The sequence below is a fragment of the Dermacentor albipictus genome, chromosome 9 (assembly GCF_038994185.2).
Source record: "Dermacentor albipictus isolate Rhodes 1998 colony chromosome 9, USDA_Dalb.pri_finalv2, whole genome shotgun sequence".
Classification (NCBI taxonomy): Eukaryota; Metazoa; Arthropoda; class Arachnida; order Ixodida; family Ixodidae; genus Dermacentor; species Dermacentor albipictus.
This window is the reverse complement of record NC_091829.1, coordinates 44,295,549-44,322,654: the sequence shown is the minus strand read 5'-3', so window position 1 is coordinate 44,322,654 and position 27,106 is coordinate 44,295,549. Positions and strand designations below refer to the sequence as shown.

The following is a 27,106-nucleotide window of genomic DNA, read 5'->3' as shown; positions in this document are numbered from 1 at the left end:
CTTCGCTACTCTGTCCTGGGAAACGAGAAAAGGAGGTTAAACAAAGTACGACACATTTGGGGCGAGAACAGTACTCGCCCAAAATAGAACACACGCTGAAGCTCCGTGGCGGTTCGTGTAGGCCACTTGGAAGAAAGGGAGCTCACCGCACACTTGTTCTGCCAAACGGTGGGGCTGCTGTTGAGGAAAGCCATTTCGCAGACAGACAATTATTTAACAACGTTGTCACCTTTATTGTGAAGACAGAACATGCCCCTTCCAGTAGCAAGGAACGCGTCTCCAAAACGCAGTGCTTATGTCTCCATATTTGGTGAAGCCGACCACTGCAACGAGCGTAAGAGAAGTCGCGGAGAAGTAAGGAGGCACATTGGCTTCATTCTACCATGGCTTCGGGGTGTTCAAGCAACATATGAACACCGAGACTCACTCGGCGTGCTATATAGCGTCAAGGGGACACGACACGACATGTCATATTGCGGATGTGGATCAAATTTATGATTCAGAAGAAATAGTGATACCGAGAAGTTCAGTGTTGGTTGTTCAGCACTAAGTCTATGCTGCATGGAACTCTTGATCATCGAGACGTTAAGGCCAAGTCGTAAGACTTTACGTTTCCTCTTGCTCCGACTGTCACAGGAAGAACGCACTTGCATGCAGTCAATAAGCCATTCATTTTGTTCGACTGAATCATCAAAACTGTATCACTCGAAGTGTCCGATACTACGGCTAGGTTAAGAGCGCTCACTAGATGGGGCTGTATGATTCTCAATTTAAATAATTTGCATCTTTATGCAGCGGCTGAAAGAACGTGTGAGTACGACATTCTGTCGGAGGATGCCGCGACGCTCAGTTAATCCGAGAAAATATGCCTCAGTAGCGAACAAATACAGTAAACGTCGCGGTGCGCACGCCATACCGTGCAATTGTGCTTCAAACTTCAAGTGTCCACTAAAAGATGGTCGCCCAGGTTTTAACAAAACGCCACGTACGGCATATTCTTGTTCACGCTAAGGCTCGCATGTGAGCAGAGCAGGCGAGTTCAAGAGGAAGTTTCGCCGACATCTACATCTGCGTACTTGGACAGGGGTTTCATCTCGGAATCATCCGCACTTTCCTTGTATCGTCGCCGGCATCGGTACAGTGCCGTGGCTACAAACAAGACGGTGACTAAGATGCCAGCGGCGATGAGAAGGGCCGGAACGCTCCAGGCTGACCCGGTAAGTGGCGCGGCCGCCGAATGCTTCTCCTGAAGCACCGGCATTGCCGACATGTCGTTCAACATGACATCGTTGCCTTCGTCGTTTTTCGACCGCGGGCTGGACGTGGACGAGGCCCCAGGCGGCTTCGTGACGGGTTTCATCACGTGGTTGCTGTCCTCCGTCGGCGCGACTTTGGGAGTGCGAGAAGATGGCTGCCGGCTCGAATAGGGGCGGTTGGAAGTCGGCATACCTGAAGTCGACTGATTTGAAATCAGAGGTTTTGAAGCCAACGTGCTTGCCAAGTGTGAGTGTGTCGAAGGATGGACGTCGGGAGGCGAAGTTGCAAAAGCTTCCGTCTTCTTGGTTGGCTTTCGTGTCCACATGGCGGGCTTTGTGTACACTTCCGTGGCTTTCTTCCTCGGCTTGGTAGGCTTGGTCGGCTTTGTCAAGGGAGTTGATGTTGCCGTCTCGGCCATCGAGAACGCTCTCGTTGCAGGACCTCTAATAGGGGGAACGCTTGAAAACAGCCTTGAGGACGCAGTGCTATATGGTATTGTCGTGTTCACTACGACAAAATGGCGTGTAGTTGGACGACGAGTGGCCGTTGTTATTTGTGGTAGCCCAAGCGTTGTACGCTTGGCGGCTTCTGTTCTCGTTGACGTGAAAGTGCGCCAAGTAGTAGTGCGGCTTCTCGTATACGGCGCCGCAGTGGTCACCTTGCTTCCTGAGGGTTTTACTGACGTAGCATCCGGTCCCACCGTATTGCCGTCAACGCTTGGGTAAACGCTTGGCCATGTGGTCGGACGAAGCCAAGTTGTTGCGTGAAGCCAAGCGGCAGTTGTCGGTGGTTGCCGCCTTGGTGTATGCACTCGTGTGCCCGATACTGTATCCAGTGTAGTTCTTGGTGTACTGGCCGAGAACGCAGGACTTGCGGTGGTCGCATGAGGCTTTCTGCCTGCGCTCGAAGTTGACGGCTTTTGCGAACTGCTAACAAGAAGATGCGTCGTAGGAACGGAAGCAGTGGTCGAGTCCCTTTCCCGCCAAGAAGAACTTGAACTTGCGCTGTAGGTCGAGGCCGCGGTAGGCGAATTGGAAGTATGTGGCGATACTTTTGTCGGAGGGGGCGCATGTGTCGGAAGCGATGTTACCAGACTTGTGAGCGCTACTGCGGCTGAAGTGCCGGATGTTCCACCGCGAATCACGCTGATCGTGGGAACAGCAAGTGGCAATGGCGTTGTAACTGCCGAGGACGACGATGGCGAATGAACAGAGGCTGTAGTTTGGGGAGACCTTGGCTGCACCGTGGAATCATATAGCAGAGTGGTAGGCGTTAAGCTCTCGGAAGGCCGCTGGTCGGGCCCATGTGTGGTCGGAAAGTCCTCAGTGCTCGTTGCTATGGCACCGGCTCTGTTCGTGCCAGTCTCTGCCACATCTTCCTGATTCACGGAAGTGCTAGCCTCCGTCGTCGTCGTATCCCACGTGTCACCCGAATCTGTCAAGCGCAAAGAGATTAAGAATACAATAAATACAGCAAATTCCAAGCAAACATCACTCTCCTGGCAAATGTACGTATACCGACACTAACTTGCCTAATGGAGGAACGAATTTGCCCAAATTACTTTTCGCAGAAAACAATCAGCCTATATCCCCCTTAGAAGCTCAGCGTACACCTTTTCACTCAATTCTCAGAAATGGCCAAACTGGACGCGTACTTCATTACTCCTGCAATTGCACGAATACTGCCACTAACTTATATGATTAGTAAACGAATTTGCTCAACTTAGTTATAGCGGAAAAAACCCCAGCCTACAGACAGTACCTCACCGCATTTCTATCGACTGAATTCTCTGAAAAGCTGATGAGTTCTGCACCGAGATTCACTATAGCGAAGGTAAAAAAATTTAACATCCTCCATTTTTGCAGGAACAAAATCAACACACAAAAAAAGCTTTCCTCTTAGTCCTCTTACGACCTTAATCCTCTTTACTGCACATATGGTCCCCAACATCTTGCATGTTGTCAACGATAGCATGATGCGCGGTTACAAAAAAAAACAAAAGCAAGCACGTGTAGAGCTAGACAGCATAACGTAGGCAGCAAGAACGATCTTTCTACTGTCAATCAAATGTGCAAATCACTCACACAAGCAGTCCTTGTCCGACATAGCGTATACAGCGGTGTGTGAAACTCACCCGCCGCCATGCGCTCAAATCACATCACACAAAGGTCAACACACCAACAGCTATTCGATTTACGAGACGGATGTCAAGTTTAGAAAATATGCCCTGCGCTGTAGATTTCCGAAAGAGTCAGATTCAGGTGAAGAACCGGGGCGATGTGTTTGAAGCATCGGCTTGGTACATTTCACTGCTATATGAACTAAGATAAATCCACTTTCATTTCCTCTAATCTATCATTTCTTAAATTCAGTTAATAAGTCGAAGTAATTTCCCCTATGTTGTCCTTCGTGTAATGATTGTTAGCTTCTATATATATGTATATATATATATATATATATATATATATATATATATATATATATATATATATAGAGAGAGAGAGAGAGAGAGAAAGAGAAATATGACGTACATGCATAAAAATGAAGACAAAGAGCATAGCGGAGGATGCAGCGTCACGCTTAACCGTGAATTTCATATATATAAAGTCCACCAGGGTCGATACGAAAGCAACAAGAAATTGTTGACCCTGATATAAATATTCAAGTTTTAGACATCATATACAACATGAGTGCTTCTTCATAAGGTCGTAAGCAGGTAGCATAAGGTTTTGCGGTAGCAAACGTGCATTTAGGAGTTTAGCAGGAGTCTCCACGTAACAAAAGAAAGAAAATATAAAAACACGACCACAGTCAACGAGACCATCTGATGAGGAGCATGTTAAATTACACTATAGCGTGTTTGCAGAATATGCGAAAACGTCAAGCTACGAGGCGGACTGCAAGAAGCTACAACAGACAACGAACCACACTAGCCCGCGGAACACAGTACAGGCAGCAAATATATATTTGCGCAGGCGTCACAAAAACGCTAGATTTTGGCTAATGTAAAAAAGTAAAACAAGCAAACAAATACAAATATCAAAGTAGCCAGCTTAGATATTCATTTACAGCCATTTAAAGAGGTTTCTTGAACTTACCAGATAATCTGCTTTGGTAATGCGTCGAATTACAAACTGATATGTGACACTAAAAGCACCAATAAATTTTTCCTCAATTAGAGCATCTTTGGTTGAAGATATTGAAGCCAAGAAAACCTGGTGTAGTTAGCGTTGTCGGGGCAACTGACCGAGCAACCGCTTATATATGCGCGTCGCAATACATTTCAGCTGACGAGCGACAATTTCAGGACAAATAACTGCGGAATACAACGATTGGTCCTCTCAAAGTAAAGCGCTTTATGCTGGAAGCGAAGCATAGCATAACTAAGAAGCGGCGCTGTTGTTGGCAGACGACGCCGTTGGCCTAAAAATTGCAACCCGGAGGAACTCCATTGTTACGCGTTTTTACAGTGAATCTTACAAGTGATTTCGCCAAACGTCTCAACGTAAAATATGCGTAAACTAATTTAAGAACAAGAAGTCGTAAAGGAGACAAATGATGCCATCGTTGGCGAACGTGACTTTTCTCGGACGAGTCTAAGTACTGCGCAGGATAAGGAGATGGCCGGAAAAGGACCGCCTGACGCCACCTAAAAAGAAAAAAAAAACGAGCTCCCGTAAGCACAAGGTGCGTTTCCCGCAGCCTAGGCGCAAATACGTTATATCGCCACAAGTGGTGTTATCGTCCCATCTCGTCGTCTTCTCCTGAAAGCGCTGCACCAGCGGGTCTGCAACGCCGGAGGCCATATATAACCGGTGTCCCCCACCAAATGCGCGCTCATAAAACCGCATTCATATAGCGGCGCCCTGTTGACTTCGAGATGAGGTTATTTCCTCTATCCAGACGGCATAGTCAGTACAGCGGTGTCGTTAGTGCTAGTTATGAGGCTACCCGTAGCACCGACGGAAAAACGAGGCACGTATAGATCAAACGAAGAAGAGAGAAAAAAAAACGCAGTATGGCATGGGCTTTGGTGCTCACGCTGAGTGCAATGCTGGGTGCTTCTCCAAAGACCAGAACCGAGGATGTCACACGTGAGGTTGGGTTGACGTCAAGTTTGGTTTACCCGTTCTGGAGCTGTAGACGCTGAATACAATGTCACGTATAGCTACTTTCATGCGCTGTTTCGCGGACTGTCACAGTAGGTTGTTGTTGTAGTAGCTTTCCGAATGTGATTATCCTAGTACAGTATACTGTGGTCGCGCCGACGAAGAAACAAGATAGGCGCAAATAAAAAGAAACATCACGCAGTACCGAATCAGACCATCACATACCAAAATTTGTGTTCGAACTGTGTGATTCAATAAGTGTTATTAAGCAGGGCTAGCTGGTTTACACGTAGCCTATTGAATTAAGCATACATCAATTACCCTTATGTTTCGACTAAGGTTTTCAACCAATCTTATCTTCTAGTTTCCATAGATGAGTGGAATAAGTTGCCTATTGTAATTACAAATAAATGTAACCCTTCAAGGTACCGAGTCGAATCGTGAAAGACAGTGCGAGGTCTTTAAAGGGAAGGCAGGGAGGTTAGCCAGGCAGAGCCCGGTAGGCTACCCTGCACTGGGGAAGGGAAAAGGGGATTAAGAAAGAATCTATGCTGTCAACCACATACTATTTATTTATTTTGTTTTTACTCCAGTTCTACTTATTGTCGCGTAACCTTGCCGCGTGACTGTTCTACTTGTGTTGTTTGTATTACGTTTTGTTAGTTTTCCCGCTCTCATGCGCATGTTACCGGTTTCTTTCATGCTGACTTTTTTTACAGCATACATGTTTACTGTTGATTACTGATGATTCTCCCTTCGCGATTACGTTATCCCCGACTAGGGATCATCAAAGAGAAATACGTGATAATGACGACTGATGGCGAGCAGCGCAGGTGACGGTATCCCCGATGCAACCACCCGATGTAACTCTTGCTAATACCAATGGTTCTCCTGTTACTGAATCAGAATGTGCTAAGTTATTAAATGACTCATTCTCAACAGTTTTTACTCTTGAGGATATTACTACATGCCCTAGCATTGATGTTGTTTCCGGTATTAATATGACTGAAATAATTATTGATGAAGCTGGTATTTTATCTCTACTTGGAAAATTAAAAACGTCATCTGCATCTGATCATAATGGCTTCAACAACAAAATACTTAAACATATTTCTTCTGGTATCTATCGTTGCTTGGCAGCAATCTTCTCTCTATCAATGTCGTCAGGCACAATTCCTCAGGACTGGCTAATAGCAAAAGTAGTGCCCATATTTAAATCAGGGGATCGCTCGTCTCCACTTAACTACAGACCTATATCTTTAACTAGTACCATCTGTAAACTCTTGGAACACATTATACACTCACAAGTAATTACATATTTAGAGCAACACAATATCATCTTCAAATACCAGCACGGTTTTCGCAAGGGCTTCTCATGTGAAACACAACTTGCAGGATTTACTCAGGATTTACACTCATCATTGGACGCCGGCATCCAAATTGACGCCATATTCCTTGACTTCTCAAAAGCGTTCGATCGAGTTCCTCACCACCGGCTCTTACTAAAACTTAGACATCTTAATATTCACCCACTTGTTCTGGCATGGGTGCAAGCCTTCCTCTCTAATAGACAACAGTTCACGTCCGTCAACAACTTTGACTCTCCTTTCGTCCCAGTCTCATCCGGTGTTCCTCAAGGAAGTGTACTAGGTCCATTGCTTTTCCTAATTTATATAAATGACTTACCCTCGTCCCTCAAATCTAAAGTTAGGCTATTCGCTGATGATTGTGTTATTTACCGCAACATCTCTTCTGAAGCTGACCGCCAATCGCTACAATCTGACCTTGACTCCTTAACTTCATGGTGCACAACTTGGCTAATGACACTAAATCCTTCAAAAACTAAAGTGATGTCTTTCTCTAAAAAAGCTTCTCGAATTCCTACCTCTTACTTGCTAAATAATACTTCAGTGGAACTTACGACCACGTACAAATATCTTGGAGTTAACTTTCAGTCTGACCTGTCCTGGAATAACCATATTAACGTCACCCTAGCTTCAGCAAACCGCTCACTTGGGTTTCTTAAACGTAACATGAAACATACCCCATCGCACTTACGTAAACAGGCTTATATCACTTTAATCCGTCCTAAAATAGAATATGCCTCAGCCATTTGGGATCCCGATCAAGTCTACAATATTAAAAACATCGAAGCCCTGCAGAACCGCGCTGTGCGTTTTATTTTTTCGGATTATTCACGTCACACCAGCGTCACTTCATTGAAGAATCGTGCTGAACTGCAAGTATTATCATGTCGGCGTAAAATCGCTCGCTTATCACTTCTTCATAAGCTTTACCATCATGCATCACTTCGCGAGGACTTCTTTAGGCCACCCCCTGCCATCTTTCCCCGCCGTGATCACCCTTTTAAAATCGAACGCTTCACGTGTCGCACACTAACTTATGCCAGATCATTCATCCCGCGCACCATAACCGAGTGGAATAGCTTGCCATCACACATCGCAACCGTCACCGACATAAATGAATTTCAGAAACTTCTAATCCTTAATGAAAGTGCCTAAACCTTTCTTGTGTCATGTCCCACCCCCATTTTTTTTTTGTTAAGAATGATGTTAAAAGATCTTCTTGTCCTCTATGTAACATGCATATTGTTTTGGTTATTGTTCCTATTTTTATTGCGATGTTTTGCCTTTTTCTTTTAAGTTTACGTTTTGTATTGTTTACTGATTCGTTGTACATTAATGGTCTGAGTGCTTTCTATGACTCAAATTACCCTCCATTTTTCGTGTGTTTGTGATACGTATTCTTCTTGTACACTTCTGATTATTTTTTACTAGCACAATAATCTTATTCCTTTTGTATTATTATCTTTTGTGGTTATTGTTTATTAGTTCCCAATTTTTGTTTTCAGCTTACTACTCACTTATTACATCTGTATGCGTTACTGCACCACCACCCCCTATGTAATACCCTCCTGCGAGAGGGCCTTTAGGGGTATTCTGAATAAATAAATAAATAAGCGAGACAAACAGCAAAGATGAGCTATAACCTAGAGTTCGCAGCCTAGGCATCTGACCTTTTGATATCACTTGTACCGTTGTCTGCGCTTCCGTATATTTCCGTACATTTCCGTATATATTTCCGTATATTTTTAGCTGCATGTGTATGTCATGCCTTGCTCTACACAGTTTTATCGGCGAGGAGGAGGAACGTAGCCTAGAACCAGCGCGCCACCCCTCTGTCATCCTTGCACTGCAATGTGCGGATCGCCGTTTTTCCCATCAGCAGCTTGGAACAGTAGCGGTTTCATAGCGAATTAGTGCCATTTCAACGCGTTCTGTCTGTGCTTGCTGCGATGTCAGACGACTCAATGTCAACGGGCTCCCACTGCGCTGTATTCGGCTGCAAAAATAACTTTCGGAAGCAAACGTGAAGTGCTTCGATCTTCAGCCGTGGTGACTTCGTGGCACTAAATAACCAGCAAGCAAATAACCAAAGGGTTCAGCAACCTCCGGAAATGTTTCAAAGGAAGTGCAAGTCGCAGGGTACACGGTGTCAGAGGTTGAAAGGCAGGGGTATGCAATTGAAAGTGCAGTGCTCGCAGTAAACAGCGAAACTTGGACGCTAGTTAAGGCAATGAGTTGCGGTCATTGACATCAACCGAGAAGTGGGCCGAGCAGGCCGCAAAGGCGCTTTTGTGTGTGACGGGATACATCTTAGTGAGTGTAGCACCACCGGTTGGTCGTCGATTCGCGGCGCGGTCCATAGTTTTCTCAGGCGGGCCCCAGGCATTCAGGAAAGAAGCTTAAGTATTGACTGCAGCGACACACCAGTCAAAGGCAGAATTACACCAAAAAGAGTCGGGAAAAGACGCACGAAAGATAAGAATAGAGAAAGTAAGACTTGTTACATAAACATGTAGGGTGGTTGCAAGCAGGAAAAAAGGCTGGAAATTCAAACGCAGCTGAATGACGAAGCGATCAGCATGCACGCGTTGACCGAAACGCATCTACGAGATTTGGAGGAGCAGCGTGTTGTTGACAATGTTGTGTGGGAAGGATGCAACAGAATGAAAAGGCGGAGACATGCTAATTAGGCGAGGTCTGAAGTGGAAAAGAGTAAAATACACCTGTAAGGAGCATTTATGGATGAGCGGCACATGGTAACTCAAGAAGACGTGGCTGGGAGTAGCTTACCTATGGAGAGGCAGTGATAGAGATAAAAATAAGGAATTGATCGATTGCATTAAAAGCGATAGCAATCAGTTCAAGAAATCGAGCCAGGCGATACTAGTGGGAGGCACGTACGCGCACATGGTTGATTTAGACGGATATGCTGAATACAACGGCTCCCTAGAGCTGGTTCTGTGTGATGAACAGAACCTTATAGCAGTTAACTGTGAGAATGAGTGTCAGGGACAGGTAACATGGCAGTGCGGAAACATGCAGTCATGTATAGTCTCAGAAATGGTCTACGAACATGGGAAAAATAGCCCGGTTAGCGATTACAGATATTTAACATTAAAGTTTGAGAGAAATACTAACACAAAACACGAACCAATAGCATCAGAATTTCTAAATGTGAATCAAGACCAAATAACAGAGATGAAAAAAAACATGAAGAAAATGATAGCTTTTCCTAGATCAGTCTGGGAATATAAGGAAGTGGTAGACGTTATGCAGCAGGAAATAAGGCAGACACGGCAAAAAAAAAAATTGTTGGATCGGAAAGAAATTGTAAGCGATGGAACAAGAAAATAAAGCAAGCTATAGAAGAGCTTAAGCAGGCGTCTAGGGATCATCGGGAAGCCAAAAAGTTGGGATTACACTAAGAAGAAGCGCGCCTTAGATGGAATAAATACCGAGAAAAAAAAATGGCTGTGGCTTAGGTAAGGTTAAGCCCAGGATGCGAAGCATACTAGCCTTTATTTTAGTTGTTGAACCACTGTTTAGCCTGGTGAACTGCTGTTGCTTGGCTATATTTGGTTCGGCTAGACGAAGAAACAACTCATGCATTACTTCTTCGCCTTCAAGAGTGGAACGCGACAGCGTTCCCGTCGACCCGCCAAGGGGTGTAAGACAATGGGCTGCAGGGCAGCGACTACGCGCCCCGCATTGGACGCGGTGAGCGTCGAGCAAAGCAGCGTTCGGCGCGGCAACGAAATGTGCGCCTGAGCAAGAGACGCACGCCTTAAAAACAGCGCGTTTCTAAGGCAACACCGCATTCACTAGAGGCGCTTTTGTACCGCTTTGAAGCGTTGTACTCGTGGCTCAGTGGTAGCGTCTCCGTCCCACACTCCGGAGACCCTGGTTCGATTCCCACCCAGCCCGTCTTGCAAGAGTTGAGCCAAAGCCACTTCTCCTCTGTCGTGACGTCACGGTGTCACGTGATTTCATGGTCACCGCCGCGCCTGAGGAGCTGGGTTGAGCCCTCGTAATATGCTTCGCATAAAAAAAAGAAAGGCGGCGTGTGAGGTCGTGCAAGGCAAAAATAAAAGCGCAAGTGAACGTTGGGTGCTTAACATTCGCAAGAGAGACAAATGTTCTCTAAGATAGTTCTGGATCCATAGAAGGGCACTCGGAGCTCCAAGTAAAAAACCTCCCTGCGTTTTCTTCCCTTCTCTCTCTCCCTCTCTTCTGCGAACGGCTATAAAGGATGAAGATGGTAACATCTACGAAGCAGACGATGCAAATGCGTTACATCACATACGTTATTAGGGATAACTTCGGCACTTTGGCAGCACGACCCGATGAAATCCCAATACAGGTAATTGAAAACCTCGGTCCAGTGAGCAAGGCACTGCCGACTAATGCCATAGAACAAGTGATTAGAACGAAGAAAATTACGGTTGGATAGCGTGAAAGCAAGATTAACCTCATGTACAAAGGCAAGGGTGATAAGGACAAGATAAGCTCGTACAGGCCAGTTACAGTAATGTCGGTGATATATGGAACGGCAATGCAAGCCATAAAATTGGTACTGTCGAAATGGGTGGAGAAAGATGGTGTGCTAATGGACTGCAGAACCGATTCAGGCAAGGCAGACGCTTAGAGGATAACATGCTTGTACTAATTCAGTGCACAGAGATTTCAGTAGCTCAGAATAGACCTTTATGGATAATAGCACTTCTAGATATTAAATGAGCCTATGACAACGTAGACAGGGAATCGTTGTGGGATATTCCTAAGTACGAAGGCACAAAGGGCCATTTCGCAGAGCTGCTAAGGGAGATATATAGGTGCACCCAAGTGCAAGTTGTATCAGAAGGTCGAAAAAAGCAATGAAGTGGTGGGAATTCACCAAGGACTGAAGCAAGGACGTCCTCAGTCTTCATTGTTGTTCACATTTTATGTTAAGGGCATAGAAGACGACTGGGAAACAGCAAATTAGGGTTTGATTTATCCTACACGCGTAATGGACAAATTTTGCAACAGAAGCTCTCTGGATTTCTGTATGCGGACGACATAGTGCTAGTAGCGGGCAATAAAAGAGATTTACAGACACTTGCGAATAGCTGTGGCAATGGAGCGACTAATCTAGGCTTCAAGTTTAGTACAGAGAAATTGGGAATTATGATCTTTAACGACGACACGAGTAATTACGTGGTGTCAATTCAACAGCAAGTCATACCCACAGAGAAGCAATATAGGTACCTCGGCTTATCTTTCTTTCCCGTCCCCAGAGTAGGGTGGCCAACCAGACGCAGTTCTGGTTAACATCCCTGCTCACTCTCTCTATTTCATCCTCCTCCTCCTCCTCCTGTATATACGTCGGAGTATGCATAAAAGACGGGAAGACTTACTGAAGCACCCATCAAGAGAATCTAAAAATAAAAGGGAGGCGGAATGCGGCAATACTGAAACACGGGTCATTGTGGGGCCACAATAAGTATGGGACAGTGCGTGGAATCTGGAAAGAGTAACGGTGCCAGGGCTAACGTTCGCAAATGTCATTCTATGCTTAAAATCGCATATCTTGTCGGGGTTGCAACTTAACCAAAGTTTCGTAGGCTGGTTGCCTAAGAGAGCCCATTGTAAAACCACAAATGAGACAATGCAGGGTGACATAGGTTGGGCTTCTTTCGAAGTAAGAGAAGCACAGAGCAAAATTATTTTTTTTAAGAAAGACTCAGGAACATGGATGAAAATAAATGGGTAGCTAAAGTGCACAAGTATTTGTACTTGAAAAGTGCGGACACAGGATGGAGGAAGAAGTCAAGAAAGTTGGCAGCCAAGTACAAGGTAAGTGAAACTGTAAATAGAAAACCAGGAGTCATCAGAAAGGAAACAAATACAGCTAATTGGATGCAAAGAATGGAAGCAAAAAATACCACGTAGATTTGTAAGAACGAGAAGAAAGAAATTGGAAGGGAAAATCTGTACGATAACACAAAGGGCAGTGCCTTGCTATTTGGGGCTCGATCCGTTTGCCCAAGGACAAAAACATACTGGAGCAAATATGCGGAAATAGATGAGGCATGCGCACGGAGCAGCAAAAATCCAGAGACCATCCAGCACATCCTAATGGAATGCGAAAAGCTTCACTCAGTGTGAACCGTAGGTAACGTACACCTTCGAGAAGCACTTGAACCTAAAGCGGATGGAAGCGTCAACCGGTCAGCAGTCCACATAAGCAAGAGACGCTTAGAGTATTTGTGGGAAAAAAAGCAGGGAAGAGATTGACAGGACCGGATGTTTTGCAGTCGTGGATAGCGGTACAAGGTAGATTTTGAAGTAAAAAAAGAAACAGATTAAGGAGATATATACAAAAACGATAGATAAACGTGTATAGCATGGTTCGGAACAACATTCATTTGGGCTAGATTGTGCATACTTGAATTAGGAAGGAACAGCGCCAACTAAGACACAGGACAAGCTCTTGTCCTGCGTCGTTCTCCTTCTCGTGGTCGTCTTAGTTGGCGCTGTTCCTTCCTAATTCATGTATAGCACACCTGATTAAATTAAGCAAGCAAGGTCACCATTTTTCACCGCTCCGTTTCAAAGGGAATGACATTAAATCATCATCATCATCATCATCATCATGGTGGTGCCCTCAACCAAACGGTCTATATGGCATGCGGTATATACCTGTTCTAGTGCCACACCATTCTATCAGTAAAGTTGCTCTCACCTTGTCTTAAATTCTTGACAAAGCTATTCCTCGGAATCTTGAGAATGACAGCCCACAAGCAAACGACATGAAACCAAACGCCGACAGCGCGTGCCTTTTATGTTAGGTCTTCTAAGAGTTAAATATTGGAAGTGCGAAGCAATAACAGAACCCTGAAAATGACGTAATTTTATGGAGGGCGGCTGTGCACACCTCCGGGATTGGCCCACACAGCAGGCCGCGTTTCTACCAGATAGCTCGCTTTCGTGCATAGCGTTCGCCGCCAGCGTTTCCAGAAAAACATTACGGTTACATAGACTGTAGTTGCCGGGAAGCGTGAGAAGCAGTCGGTGGTATTTGAATGCTACCGCGTTCCACTCTTAAAGGCGAAGCTCAAGCTTCCTTCAAACTTATGTCACAAAAATTGGCAAGTAAATAAATATGTGGTGCTGCTGCAGTTACGCGTCTATTATTTTCTCTTTCCTAATTCTGTCTTTGGGAGACGTGAAGGCGTGTTCTATGTTAACGAAAGAAGGATTTCATTTCGCCTTCAGAAATATTGCAGACCTTTTTTTTCTTCTTCTACTACAGTCAGAACTGCTGTACAATATTTTACAGGGAAATAAGCACAATCATACATGCCCAGACACAAGCCTGTCTTAGTTACTTTTCTTGTGTCCGTGTATGTGGGTGCGCTTATTTCCCCGTGAAATGTCGTGCCAACTACTACAACTTATATTAAAGCTGTACAATAAAAGTGAGATTAAAGCTGTACAATAAACGTGAGATTCTGAGCAGGTTTCATCGTAACTTCGAGTTCTGGTGCCTGCGTGATTTTTTTAACAAAGGACTAAGAAACCAATGTAAGTCAAGAAGACTGAAAACATCATTCCTACGCGCAGAACAATGAAGCCAATAAGCGAAGAGATTGGAAGATCAGAAAGAGTAGCTGCCAGCTACATCCTCAGCTGTATATATTACTAACACTACCCGCCCCCCCCCCCCCCCCACACACACACACTGACGCACACCGTACTTCCCAGTGACTGGATTCACCCACGCCGGAAAGGCCCGCGATTTCAGGTATGGCAGTAAACTAAACTCAATAGCCATAACTATTTCACTGCGAACTGGAGCTCGTGGGACCCAATTCGCAGAAAATCAAAGCACAGTATCAGGGCCTACAAAAAAAAAAATCGTTTCTTCCGCTATATGATGGTGTTTACTACTTGTGTTGGTTATATTTGCCCAGACTATAAAAAATGGTTATTGATAGTTCTGAGATGTCGTAATCCAGTCAGGGCAACGTAAGTAGAAATCTAAGTTACGAAGCTATGGTTACTGCATGTTAAACACATTGTTCAAGAATGTACAAAAACAAACAAAATACAGAGAACAAGAAAGTGGGGGAAACATGGCAATCAACCTCCCACCTCCTCCTCCTCTAACATAGGACAAGAGTCTGAATCCAACTCTAGGCTTAAGTATGGGGGTCACCGTCCCATATACGAGTGCTTAAATACCGTGCCACAACGTAGAGGTGTGTAAAACAAGAATGTGTCCTCGTAAAAGCGGCAGACAATTGGAACACTGTTCCGGCTTTAAGACGATTATTTATTTTGTTTTATGCGAAACAAAACGCGACTGACTGTCCAACAAATCTGCACTTAATTACTCCAAAACTACGTGGACTCATTAGAAAACGCTGAAAGCTTTCTCCTACCACCTTGAATTTCTGCCAATGGAGCCTGCCGAACTTTAGGATGAATGTGGGTAACGCTGGCACCTTTATCAGCGCTGTATGATAATTTGCGACAAAGAGAGAGAGAGAGATGCAAATGAAAGGAAGGCAGGGAGGTTAACCAGACTTAAAACGTCCGGTTTGCTACCCTGCACTAGGGGAAGGGAAAGGGGAAATAAAGACGGAAAGAAGAGCGTGACAAAAATGAAAGCATGAGAAAAAAAAATATGAGAAGGGACGAAATGGGGTCATTAGAGTCTTTCTAATAGGCCACTGTCACGTAGAAAAGTCAACAGAGCTTTGACCGACTTTTGCTGCGACGACAGTTCACGTCGGCATTCCAAAACTGACTGTTCTGAAAGTGGCCTGTCGTCAAGGCGCGCCAACGCGGTCGCTAGTGACAGCCGGTGCGCGCTGTATCGAGGACAGTGGCAAAGCACGTGGTCGATAGTCTCTTCGCCGCCGCAGTGTCTGCAAGCCGCGCTGTCATCCATACCGACTCGGAAGGCGAAGGATCTTGTATAGGCGACACCAAGCCACAGTCGGTAAAGTACAGCTGTTTCGAGTCGAGAGAGTCTAGGCGGGGGTCGAAGTCGAAGGGATGGGTCCAGTCGGTGTAGACGTGTATGCTTTAAGCTGGGTGTGTTCCATAAAGTTTTGATGGCTTCATTTGCAAGCACACGAATTTTCGTTGCAGCGTCTGTTCTTGAGAATGGAATGGAGTCTTGTAAGCCCTCCTCGTGTGCAGATCGTGCTGCTGCGTCGGCAAGTTCATTGCCCATTATGCCACAGTGGCTTGGAATCCACTGCAACGTGATGTCGTGTCCTTGCTCGACGAGGTGGTGAAGCAGCAGTCTGATTTCCATAACTAGTTGTTCGTGGGGTCCTCGGCGTAGGGCAGAAACCAAACAATGAAGAGCAGCCTTGGAGTCAGTGAACACGCTCCATTTCCTGGGTAGTTCTTCAGAAATTACACGAAGTGCACAACGAATAGCAGCAAGCTCCGCGGCAGTCGATGTAGTCTGGTGAGATAGTCGAATCTTAATTGTGGAAGGTTTTGCAGGAAAGATCACCGATCCTGCAGACCCATTCACCGTGGTGGAAGCGTCAGTATAAAGATGATGATGCTCGTTGTAAGTCTCATACAGCAAGAGCAGTGAAAGCTGCTTGAGTGCTGGAGACGAGAGTTGGGCCTTTGTTCGTATTCCTGGTACCATTAGTCGAACATTTGCTCTAGCCAAGCACCATGGTGGAAACGGAACTTTCGCTGGAGCTGTATAACCTGATGGAAGGTATGCACGATAAGGCAGGACTGTTTCGCAAAAGGAAGCACGTGGTCGATCCTCTGGCAGTGAGGCTAGATGATGGGCAGGGGCTCGAGCAAGGTGTCTTACGTGTGCTCTGAGCGCTTCCATGACTATATGGGTCTTGGCTGGGAAATCGTGTGCAATGGCAATTGTTTCAGCCGTTGACGAACACCGCGGCAATCCAAGACACACTCTAAGTGCCTGGGCCTGGACGCTTTCGAGTGTGCGGATATTACTTCTGCAGGTGTTGGTCAGCACAGGCAAGCTGTATCGCAAGTACCCAAGAAAGAGCGTCCTGTACAGCTGCATCATTGCATGTACTGAAGTACCCCAGACATTTCCTCCAAGAAACTTAAACACATTAGAGATATCTGTCAGGCGCTTCTTTAGGTAGGCCACATGAGGACTCCAGCAGAGGTCACGATCAATTATTACGCCTAAGAATCGGTGCGTCCTGACATAAGGTATGCTTTGGCCGTCGATAGAGACATCGTATGATCTCATTGGCTTTCGGCTAAACGCGACCAATGCGCATTTTTCTGGCGAGATCTTGAGGCCTTGTTCATTTAAGTATGCGACAAAGAGAAGTTAATTGCTCTGTGGCATGTCCGTCCGAGAACAAAGTACAACAGTCGAGCAGCCCGCTTCTTACGTCAATCCGCAAAACAATGTGGGCATACCATATGGCCACTTTACTCGCAACATCATGCCCTCGTTAAACCTAGTGCCCTTGTGTATGGTGTCCCTCCCACACGTACTCAGTGCTTACTCGCTCCCTTTCTTCCTCTTTCTATTCGCCTTTCCCCCACCCCCAGTGTAGGGTAGCAAACCGGATGCTGTTCTGTTTGACCTCCCTGCCTTTTCTACCCTTGTTTTCTCTCTCTCTCTCTCATGCCCTCGTTCTTCCACCTCTACAAGTAGATACACAGTGCGATCGTCGGAAAGCTTCCGCGACAGGACTACGCGTATATCTCGCGATAGAAACGCGCTGCTCTTTCAACCGCACGCATCCGCGGCCAGCTCCTCAGAAACGACGAGCGCAGAAGCAACACCAACAAAAAAAGGCACTCTCCTCCTGCTTTTTCTCGCGCTTCCTGGTTTTCAATCGCATTATTCTTTCAGCCGCATCCATCCTTCATGCTGTCCAAAGAATATACACAGGCGAGAACCACGACAGCACTCGGGGCCCAACAGACACTGCACACCATGCGCCCCTCGCAGGCACAGCAACCGACGCAAACAGGGGAGACGAAGAAGGCCGGGCCCACGTCGCCGTAGTAGCGTATTCGACACCGCGCGGTGAGCAAGCCATACAGCGAGCGAACCAAGCCCATTACAACGATTGGGTTGCAGGCACGCGAAGGGCGATCGAAATGAAAAGTAAAGGTGAATGCGCCAGATAAAAGGAACAAATCTTGGAAGAAGGAGAGAGGCATGTGCGAGAGAGAGAGAGAGAGAAACCGCGAAGTTCACCGGACAGCTCTAGCACTCTGCCGAGCGTGGCCAGGCGCCGCCTTGCCTCGCTTCTGCCGCTGCTTCGAGACGCCGCTCACAAAGCCGACGTTGAGCGATGGCCGATTGCTTTGTATGCCCGCTCATAATACACGCCACGAGAAATCTCAATCAAGCAGGCTTTCTTATTTACTTGTTTCAACGCGGCCCCGCCTCCTTGCGTCTGTCCGTCTGTCTGCCGGCCTGCCTCGTTCGTTGGCCTGTTTGTTCCTGCTTCGAGGCCAACTAGACAGGCCTGTGCGGTTGCGCCGCTGAAAACGTTAAGAGCAAGCTTTAGCTCGGGCCCAACTCCGGCGCAGCCCATTCACGTGCGTGTAAAACGCAGAACTGCTTTCCCGAGATGACCCCTGGGCCGATTTTAATGAAATTTGCTGCATTTTGGAGAGAAAGGTAAATTCTAGTGACTGTTAGAAGCGAAATTTTGATGTAGTGCTTGAATGTATCTACAAAAAGAAAAGGATGGAAGCCTGACGTTTAGAAGTTTGTCCCTCTGAATCAGAAACAGACATAGCCGCTCTGTAAACTGCATCCGTTACTGCATCTGAAGCGGACAAATTTGACATACAAATTTACCGCTTATGTGAACTCGTTACCATGTTTACAAATATTTAGGGAAAGTCGTACTTACATAGCAACGGCATGTTGTGAAGCAGTGTATAATACATGAATTTTGTCCGCCTTAGATGTACTGTTAGATTAAATTTACAGAATTGTGATACATTCTTCATTGCCGAGTAATAGTTGCAAACGACACTTTCGTTTTCTGTAAATTTGCTACTTTAGACATTTTTTACTCCCCCCCCCCCCCCCCCCCAAAAAAAAAAACGGTCTAAATGAAGAATATGCTGCCAACAGTCACTGGACTATAACGATTTCTTTTATATAACACAAACCTCACCAAATTTTGTGCACTGGTTGCCGATATAAACTACTTCTCATTTCCATTGTATGTATATAGGAGCCTCCCAGCTAAAGCTTCCTCTAAAGATGGCTTCGCCACAATATAAGCATGCGTGCGGGCAAAATTCATTCCTTTCGTTCAGGGGAAAGGGGAACTTAGCGAGTTTCGACGTCGACGAATGAGATTGCACGCTGGCGCTCTACACCAGGATTACTAAAACAAGGAAGCGATACTAGCTCAGCACTATGACGGAGGTTAATTATGTTGATGCGCCGCTTTACGGCCGCTAACACGTTACCAAAGGCGGCGTGCTTGGGCAGCGGAACCGTAATGTCTGCTTCTCCCGGCAGCTTGAACTTCTGAAACGTTGCCGTTCGACCGAAGCGGCGAGTATACACAGCAACTTGTATTTATTAAGGCACCTATCATTTTGCCGCTAGAAATGAAAGGGAGCAACTAGCTGCACTTGAACGGGGATTCGGACTATAGTTGGCTGTTCATGACCATCTAATGACAGCGCGGAAAACTAAGGGCGAACATAGAAGCGGCACACAGTACGCTAACCTAACTTGCCATTTTGAATCGATTTGGCATGTCGTTCAAACTAAACCTTCGCGCATAGCTTCTTAGCTGTAGAATAACTTTGCAAGAGAGACAAAGCAAATTATAGTCAGCGCTGTGCATTTATTTTCTACATGCCTCCCTCGTTTTATGTGCTGTTATTAGAAGGACAACTAGGCGAATCTCCAGACACACCGTACGCAATAACAACGTAAAAAAAGAAAGAGCATTTAACTACGTCAATAACAAAAGTTATTTGGACGGCACAGATACCAGCCGAAGCTGGCATATGGCCATAACTATAATCACTGCTAGCCGGTTACAGCACACGGTCGACTTCAAGCGAGAACCAGAGTAATTCAGCAGCACTGCGTGAAGGCTGAATGTGGAAACTTATTGAGGGCAGACCATAGGAAGACATGACGGTTAACCACAATTTCGAGAATAACCAGAACCTGTGGTCCCTGTCCTCCCTGCATGAACCTCGAGTCCGCAGCATGTATTAAATAATTACTCATAAACAAATTTCACGCCTTTGGCAATCTTACGCCGAATGAGACGACGGGCAGAGGATAAAGCTGGAGCCTTGGCGCGTTGAAACAGAGTTTCGAAAACGTAACCTTTGCAGAGAAGGGCGTATTCGCGTTGCTAAAGTTCCCTGCGTCATCAGGCCTATACATAACATACAGAAAACGCTGCCTCATACTGTTGCTACTGCTGGATTGCATGCGAGGCTTACCTGGTTTGTGCCCTCTCTGTCTTGCTATCCCTCTTACCCTTCCCCCCGTGCAATGTAGCCAACCAGAACTACCTATCTGGTTATCCTCTTATTCATACGACCCTTGCATTCCTCTCCGCCTAAGCACACCGTTGATGAAACCCACCACAAGGACTCACTGGCCATAGCCTTCTCCTGCCGAGTTCGAAATCGAGGGTTCGATTCCCAGCCAGGGCAGCGGCGACATTTCAACAACGTCGAAATAAAAACACACAACGCTAGTGTATATAAATTTACGTGCACGTCAAAGAACCCCTACATGTGGTCGAAATTAATCGGGAACCTTCCACTGTACCGTGTCCCACATAACCGGCTGTGCAGCTATGGAACTCCTCGATCTCTCTCCTATATTCTTGCCGACTTTCAATTCCCCTTCCCACCCACTACAGTATGTCAAACCAGAATCACTTCCGGTTGACCTTGTGTATGGTGTCCCTCCCACACGTACTCAATGCTTACTCTCTCCCTTTCTTCCTCTTTTTATACCCCTTTCCCCACCCCCAGTGTAGGGTAGCAAACCGGATGCTGTTCTGGTTGACCTCCCTGCCTTTATTATCCTTTTCTCTCTCTCTCCGGTTGACCTACTTGCCTCTCGCACTCCATTCTCTCTCTCTTTCAGCAATTTCTCTCACCGTTGGGTGCATTATGCTTACCGAACGTGTATGTAACAGAACAGCGTCCAGTACACGAATTTCGCACTTGCACAGGAAGTTCCGGAAGAAAAAAAGAACCCGAACAAGTTTTTGTAGAGATGATTGATGGGTTGTTGACGCCATTCTAAGTTCAGCGTATACAAAACGTTAATTACGTCTAAATGAATTCCTGCATGCATTACTCGTCGCCGATTCATGCGGTTCACAACTTTTGCACTCTTTTGTATTAACTTCGCTGCGTCACGATGGTTTGTTTACCGCGGACGAAGGATGGCAGTTGCCGGTTATGCCGTGCGGAAGATTAAAGCGCCTATGCAAATTGACCTGCCAGAAGCGGAAAAAGAAAAAAACATGCGGCGTGGATACATGTGTCGAGTGGCTTTTGCTCTCTCTCTCACTTCTCTCTCTCTCTCTCTCTCTCTCCCGTCTCTCTCTCTTTTTTTTTGTTGCTTGCCGTTTACAAGACACGTTAAATGCATCCACCCGATTCGGCGCTTACCATTACCCCGGTAACGTACAAACGCCTGCATGACATTTTACTTGACTGGAACAATTACCGTGCGGAAAAGATGGGTCTGTCACTTGAAAAAGAGAAAGGATAGTTTCCCCGAAAAGCACTTAGTAAAACGCGGAGGATTTCAAACATCTCTTGCACCGGCGGCCAACGGTGAACAAATATTTGTTCCACCACGATGAAGCGACGAGTGGAGAACATGCTATTTCGCAGTTCTACACCCGCCTTCACAAAACGCTTCGTACACGAGCGAGGCTTCTCAGAAGAAATTCCTTACGATCGTTATAGCGAAAGTTATTCTTAGCAAAGGCTACCAGCCGAGAATATTTTTCAGATGAGAAAGCTTCTCTGACTTTGTCCCCTGACGCGCGTGAGTCATTTTGTAACGCAGACAGCGCGTAATTCGGTCGACTGCGAATGACACTGATATAGTCGTTGGACGCAGCACCGAGCCTGGAAGTCTAGTTTCCCGCGTAGGATAATAAATGAAAAATAAAGAGAAAGGTTATCAGAGACGTAGGAACCGCGGCTTTCATTGGAAGCGTTACAAAGATCCCTCGAATATACCATTCAAGTCCGCCACGCAGGCGGGTAACATTGTAAATGGGACTCGATTTCGGCGGCACCCAGGTGGTCCCGCAACAACTTATCCAAAGCCGCCGATAGCGTTTCAGAAAACGAACCACACGCGAAATGTTGACGCACGAAGAAGCACAGCCCATTTTAAAATCCCAGGCACATTTATTGCCCAAAATGTCGCCAGCTGCCCCATCCGACGAGTGAGGTCCATTTCCGACAACTTCTCTGGGAATTATCAGCAACATTTCTATCTTTCTGTTTTTTTTCCTCCCACGATGGTAACGGTGGCGATTCCGTTATCCATTTATACGCGTTCGTCCGTCCTCCAGGGTCGCTTCCAAAAACGGCGGACGCACTCGGTCACAAAGTCGTCGCCCATTGAGCTCCCCGCTGCCGTGAGACAATGACCGCGATATGGGAAGCGCATTTCCTCTCCTGTTCCCTCCCCCCCCCCTCTTTATTTTTTTTTCCTTCCTAGGTACTTTTGTGTGGAAATGCTCTTCGCGTCCATCAGTCGACGTCCCTTTTCGGAAAACACATTACCGACACTCGCACTAGGTTTGCAACCCCCCCCCCCCCTCCGCTCATCTCTTGATGAAATTTCTGGTGCCGCTTTTGCTTCTGGTCTCCCACTGCACGTAGAGCTTTGGTTGCGAAAGAGCAGGGCGTCGTCAATACCCCGCGCGGTCTCCGCAAACCTGGCGCTAAACGTCCCGCTAGTTCCGTGCAGTGTGGCGGGAATCGCGGCTGCGCCGTCGTTCGAGTTTTTTTGGCGAGGCACGACACAGCCTGTCCTTGCACTATCGTCGCGTGTTTTTTTTTTTTTTTGAACCACCTTCAAAAAACGCTGAGAAAGTTGGTAGGACTCGCGTGTTGCCCTTTCGCGTTTCACTTGCCTCCGTGTATCGCATACGCCTGACTTTTCGCGGTCGCTGTAATGAGGTGGAAAACAGCTTTGAAGTCCCACGGCGAGTGAGTGTTTGGTCACAGATAGCTTTTATTTGTATTAAAATGCGTGCGACTCGTGCAATTCTGAACAAACAGTCAATCGGGTATTGTTTTTTTTTGTTTTGTCATCGTTGTAACGCCGAACGCGGCGTTCTTCAGACCGTGTCAAACTGGCTAGATCATATGCCATTTTCCCAAACGAACATCATTGGTCCATGGCATATTGCGTGGTGTCCGGCTCACGAAGTCACGCAGGCGTCACCGTGTGAAATGACCCGGTCCAGTGACCAAGTTTTGGGACAATAGGAAGGCCTGCGTGTTGGCGCCGCTAATGCCCTCTTTCCTCGCTTTTCTTTCCACCGCTTAACGTCTTTCCTCCCGCGTAGAGTAGCAAACCGGATACGCATCTGGCTAAGTTACTTTTTCCTCCTCCTCCTTAGAGAAATGACAGGATCGGATCCAGAAGCCGTTGCAAGGCTCCTACTGCGAGACTTGCGCAAGGAATCTCAGTGCAGAAAGGACGACTGTTTATCTCACCATTGTGGGCTTTAGAGCAACGAATGTTCTGTGGTACACAGTGTGCAGGTTTGGGACTAGCTGCAGATGCGACTAATTGGAAGCAGATGATTACAACAGACTCAAATTATTCTATTTTCACTCCGCCTACTTAAGCAATTAGTCTTAATTATTCAATTTCTGAAATATCATAATCAGATGAAAAGTGTTAATGAGGAAATTGCAGAGCGACATGAAAAACTCCCGATACAGCTTTATGTTCCTCATTACGTGCTACCTAAGTGTTTTTCTCAGTGTGAAAGAAGCCCGCAAATGCACGCGAAGTGCCTCGAGCGGCCAGTCGCGCGGCAATTTTGCGTGCATTTGCCGGCTACTTTCACGCTCGAAAAAACACTTATGTAGCACGTATTGAGGAACATAAAGCTGTATCGGGAGTTTTTCATGTCGCTTTATAATTTTCTCAAAACTTTTCACCTATATCTGAAAAGTTCGTTAATAAATACTAATTATCAAATTAGGCGCAATGAAAACAATAATTGGATTACCTCAAAGCGACGGCAAATAACATTACCTTTGTTCTGTCCAGCTACGGGACATTCGCATATTTCTAAACTCTGGCTAAAGTCAGCTGGCACACCCTGTGTATCGAGAGAAGGTGCCCGGATTTATTCCTACTATTTTAAAAGTGCACCGATCGACTTGCTGACCTCTACAACAGCTGACCAGTGGCACCTTTCAGTGCTAATTAAATGATTAATTACCCGATTAATCTGCGGATAGCTACAACAGCTGTCCGCAGCAGCAGCTTTAGTACTAATAAACTAATTGTTATAACTATTAACTAAAAATTAAAAACTTTTAGAGTAAACTAATAATTAAAATTCGAGCTACCTGCGGCGCTCCCGCCCTCTGGCGGCAAACCAAAGCACGGGGGCGCCCACGATATACGGCGCCTACAGAGAGTTAAACTGCGGAACCTAGTCTAGTAACGTTGTGCTGCACCCTCCTCCTCCGCTTTCCTCCTCACGCTCTCTCCCCTACGGCCGTCGTTCATCCCCCGTTGAGCTCCGCGCTCGCTCTTTCATCCTTCGCTGTGCCAGTTCGTTCGGTTACGAGGGATGCCGACGCTCGCCGCAGGAACGGCCGCCTATAGAAGCTGCGCTCTAAAAGAAAGGCTACAGTTCCACCGGAAAGGCGAAGCAGTATTATGACAGCGAAGTATAATACAATTACACGAAGGAATAATGTTACCGTATATATACGCCTAAGGACCGCACCCTCAACTTGAGAGGCAATATCGCAAAAAATCCAACCGAGAAGCAATTGCGTTCGGTGCGCTGATTTTAATCGCGCTCGACAGCAAATTTCCGCGCGCTCCTAGGTGGCGAGAGAAGGCACGTTAGCCGTATATATTGGCTAACGTATATACTCGTATAACGTATATATAACAATATATATGGCCATATATATTGTAGTTAACATTTTCTTACTAAAATAACAAGCGTAGCGTAATCCACGGACCATGTAAACCTGTAAATATCTCCCTGGATGACCACGAGAACCCATTGTCACAACGCTGGCATCATGAAGAACGCCGGCAGCGGGGGCGAACGGTTCGTACAGCAGCACGATTCACCGCGACTCCAAAAATGAGATTCATCATCGTATGCCTATTTTTAGGTCCGCCATACAACAGCATCTGTCAGCGATATCCAATTACCACTGTCTATTAACTTAGATTACGCGATCTAACAACTCTAGGGGCGCGGAAAGACCGCCCGGCAAGGAAGACAGCACGCACGAAGTTAACAACCATCCCTGCGCGCCCTTTATCACTGCACACACCAATCATTACCGCCAATTATATACGGCACGCCGGCCGCGTAAGCGTCAGCCACGCACAGTAATTCGCAGCTATGGTAGGACTAGAGAAGATGCTCTGCTTCCCAAGCGCGCGTTTGATCACGTGACCTCAAACTAACCCGAATATTGAGTATGCTGGAAAATAACGCCCATCAAGCATTTTCGGGCACAGACAGTGTACGGGTCGCTCATCCATAGGGTTTTTGGAATTTATACAGAACATCACGGCGACGGCGACAGCAAAAATTTGCCTGGAGTGGCGATATAAGTGGACTCTCTCCTGCTACGAGGTCTTGTACATACTCATATAAGGCTGTACCTTCAGTGAACAATTTTGGAGCTGGCGCGTAGTTTCTTCAAGTGCAACCATTATGAACGGTCTTGTATAAATAAATAAATTATATATATATATATATATATATATATATATATATATATATATATATATATATATATGTGTATATATATATATATATATATATATATATATATATATATATATATATACACACATGTACATATACATATATATATGGGCCTCAGCCCCTCTCCGCCTCTTTCCAGAAAAATGGAAACTTTGCGCCTATGCCCGTAAGCAAGCAACGATGCAATGGGTGAATATGCATAAACAAACAAAAGTAATAAAGAACGAAAGAAGAACGAAAGAACAAAACAATGAACAAAGCAAAGAAAGAAAGAAAGCACGAAAAAATGAACGATAGAATCTATAAGTAGTGCATTACGTGCTCGCATGTGTAGTTGAGGAGGTCGACCTACAGCGCCAGACGTCTACTTCACACTGCGGCGGTTATGTCTCGCAAAAAGTCCGACTCCTCCAAACCTAACGACACAATGCATCACATCGCCTGCAGCAGGCTTTCGCAATCGCGTGTCACGGGAGTGTAACATGCTGCCGATTTTTTTTCTTTCCCCTCTGCCCTTTCTTATATGGAAAGCCGCAGAGCACTACCGCCCGTTTGTGCGCGTGCGGGCTGGCCGCTCGACCCTTTCCCGTCTGGCGCAATGGTCACGGCGCCTGCACCAAAAGCCGAGCTGTACTCCAACCGTCGCAAGCAGCCCGCGCTCACACAGTTTGGCGCCGCACCGCGGAATCAGCCAGGCGGGGCATAATTAACCATCGACCGCCAACGTCCGAGCCGCGCTTTTCCGCTGCACTCTCTCTCCCCGGCAGCGACGACGACGACACACTTCGCTGTGTAACGATGCCGCAAAACCGAGCGCAAATACAGCGAGATAGGCGGAGAGGTTTGGGTACACGGCGAGCGTCCGGAGGGACGAATGTACGGCAAAGAGAGGATAAGAAAGAATGAAAAAAAAAAGTGAAGCGCTGCGCTCCGCTGAAGTGACAAATAGAAAATAGGAGGGCAGCGAGGCAAACGAGCGATCGGGCACAGTGCTGGCCGTGACAGCGGTCTCCGCGGGAGGGGGGGGAGAGCTTCTGGCAATGGAAAACGGCTCGAACTGCGCGCGATGGTCGGAGCAAAAACACTGGCACGGCGGCAACAACGACGACGACGACGACGACGCGGGCGGAACAAGCCGGCCCGCAGTGCCGCACTGCCGGAGATGAACAGCGCTTTCCGGGAGGCAAAAGAAAACCATTCGCGGATGAAAGCTGATGGGCGCTCTCGCGCGCAGGCTATATCATTCATTTCGCTCCGAAGCTGCATTCCTGGGGGCAACGGCCGATTTCCCGTCTCGCCCTTCAGTTCCTTTCTTTCTTTCTCTCCTTCCAGAAAGCGCGCATTTCCGCAATAATGACCTCAGCGAAGACCA

General features: G+C 46.5%; 1 protein-coding gene across 3 annotated transcripts in view; it reads right to left on the bottom strand.

Annotated features, from left to right (window-relative positions):
• Window positions 1-209: 209 nt before the first annotated feature.
• Window positions 210-27,106, bottom strand: part of LOC139049752 (mucin-2-like) — a 167,414-nt gene continuing 140,517 nt past the window's right edge. For all 3 annotated transcript variants that reach the window (XM_070525550.1, XM_070525549.1, XM_070525551.1), the window contains exon 9: window positions 210-2,691. In XM_070525550.1, the coding sequence (XP_070381651.1) occupies window positions 1,040-2,691 (1,652 nt within the window). In that variant the 3' untranslated portion in view covers window positions 210-1,039. The remainder of the gene's footprint in view (window positions 2,692-27,106) is intronic.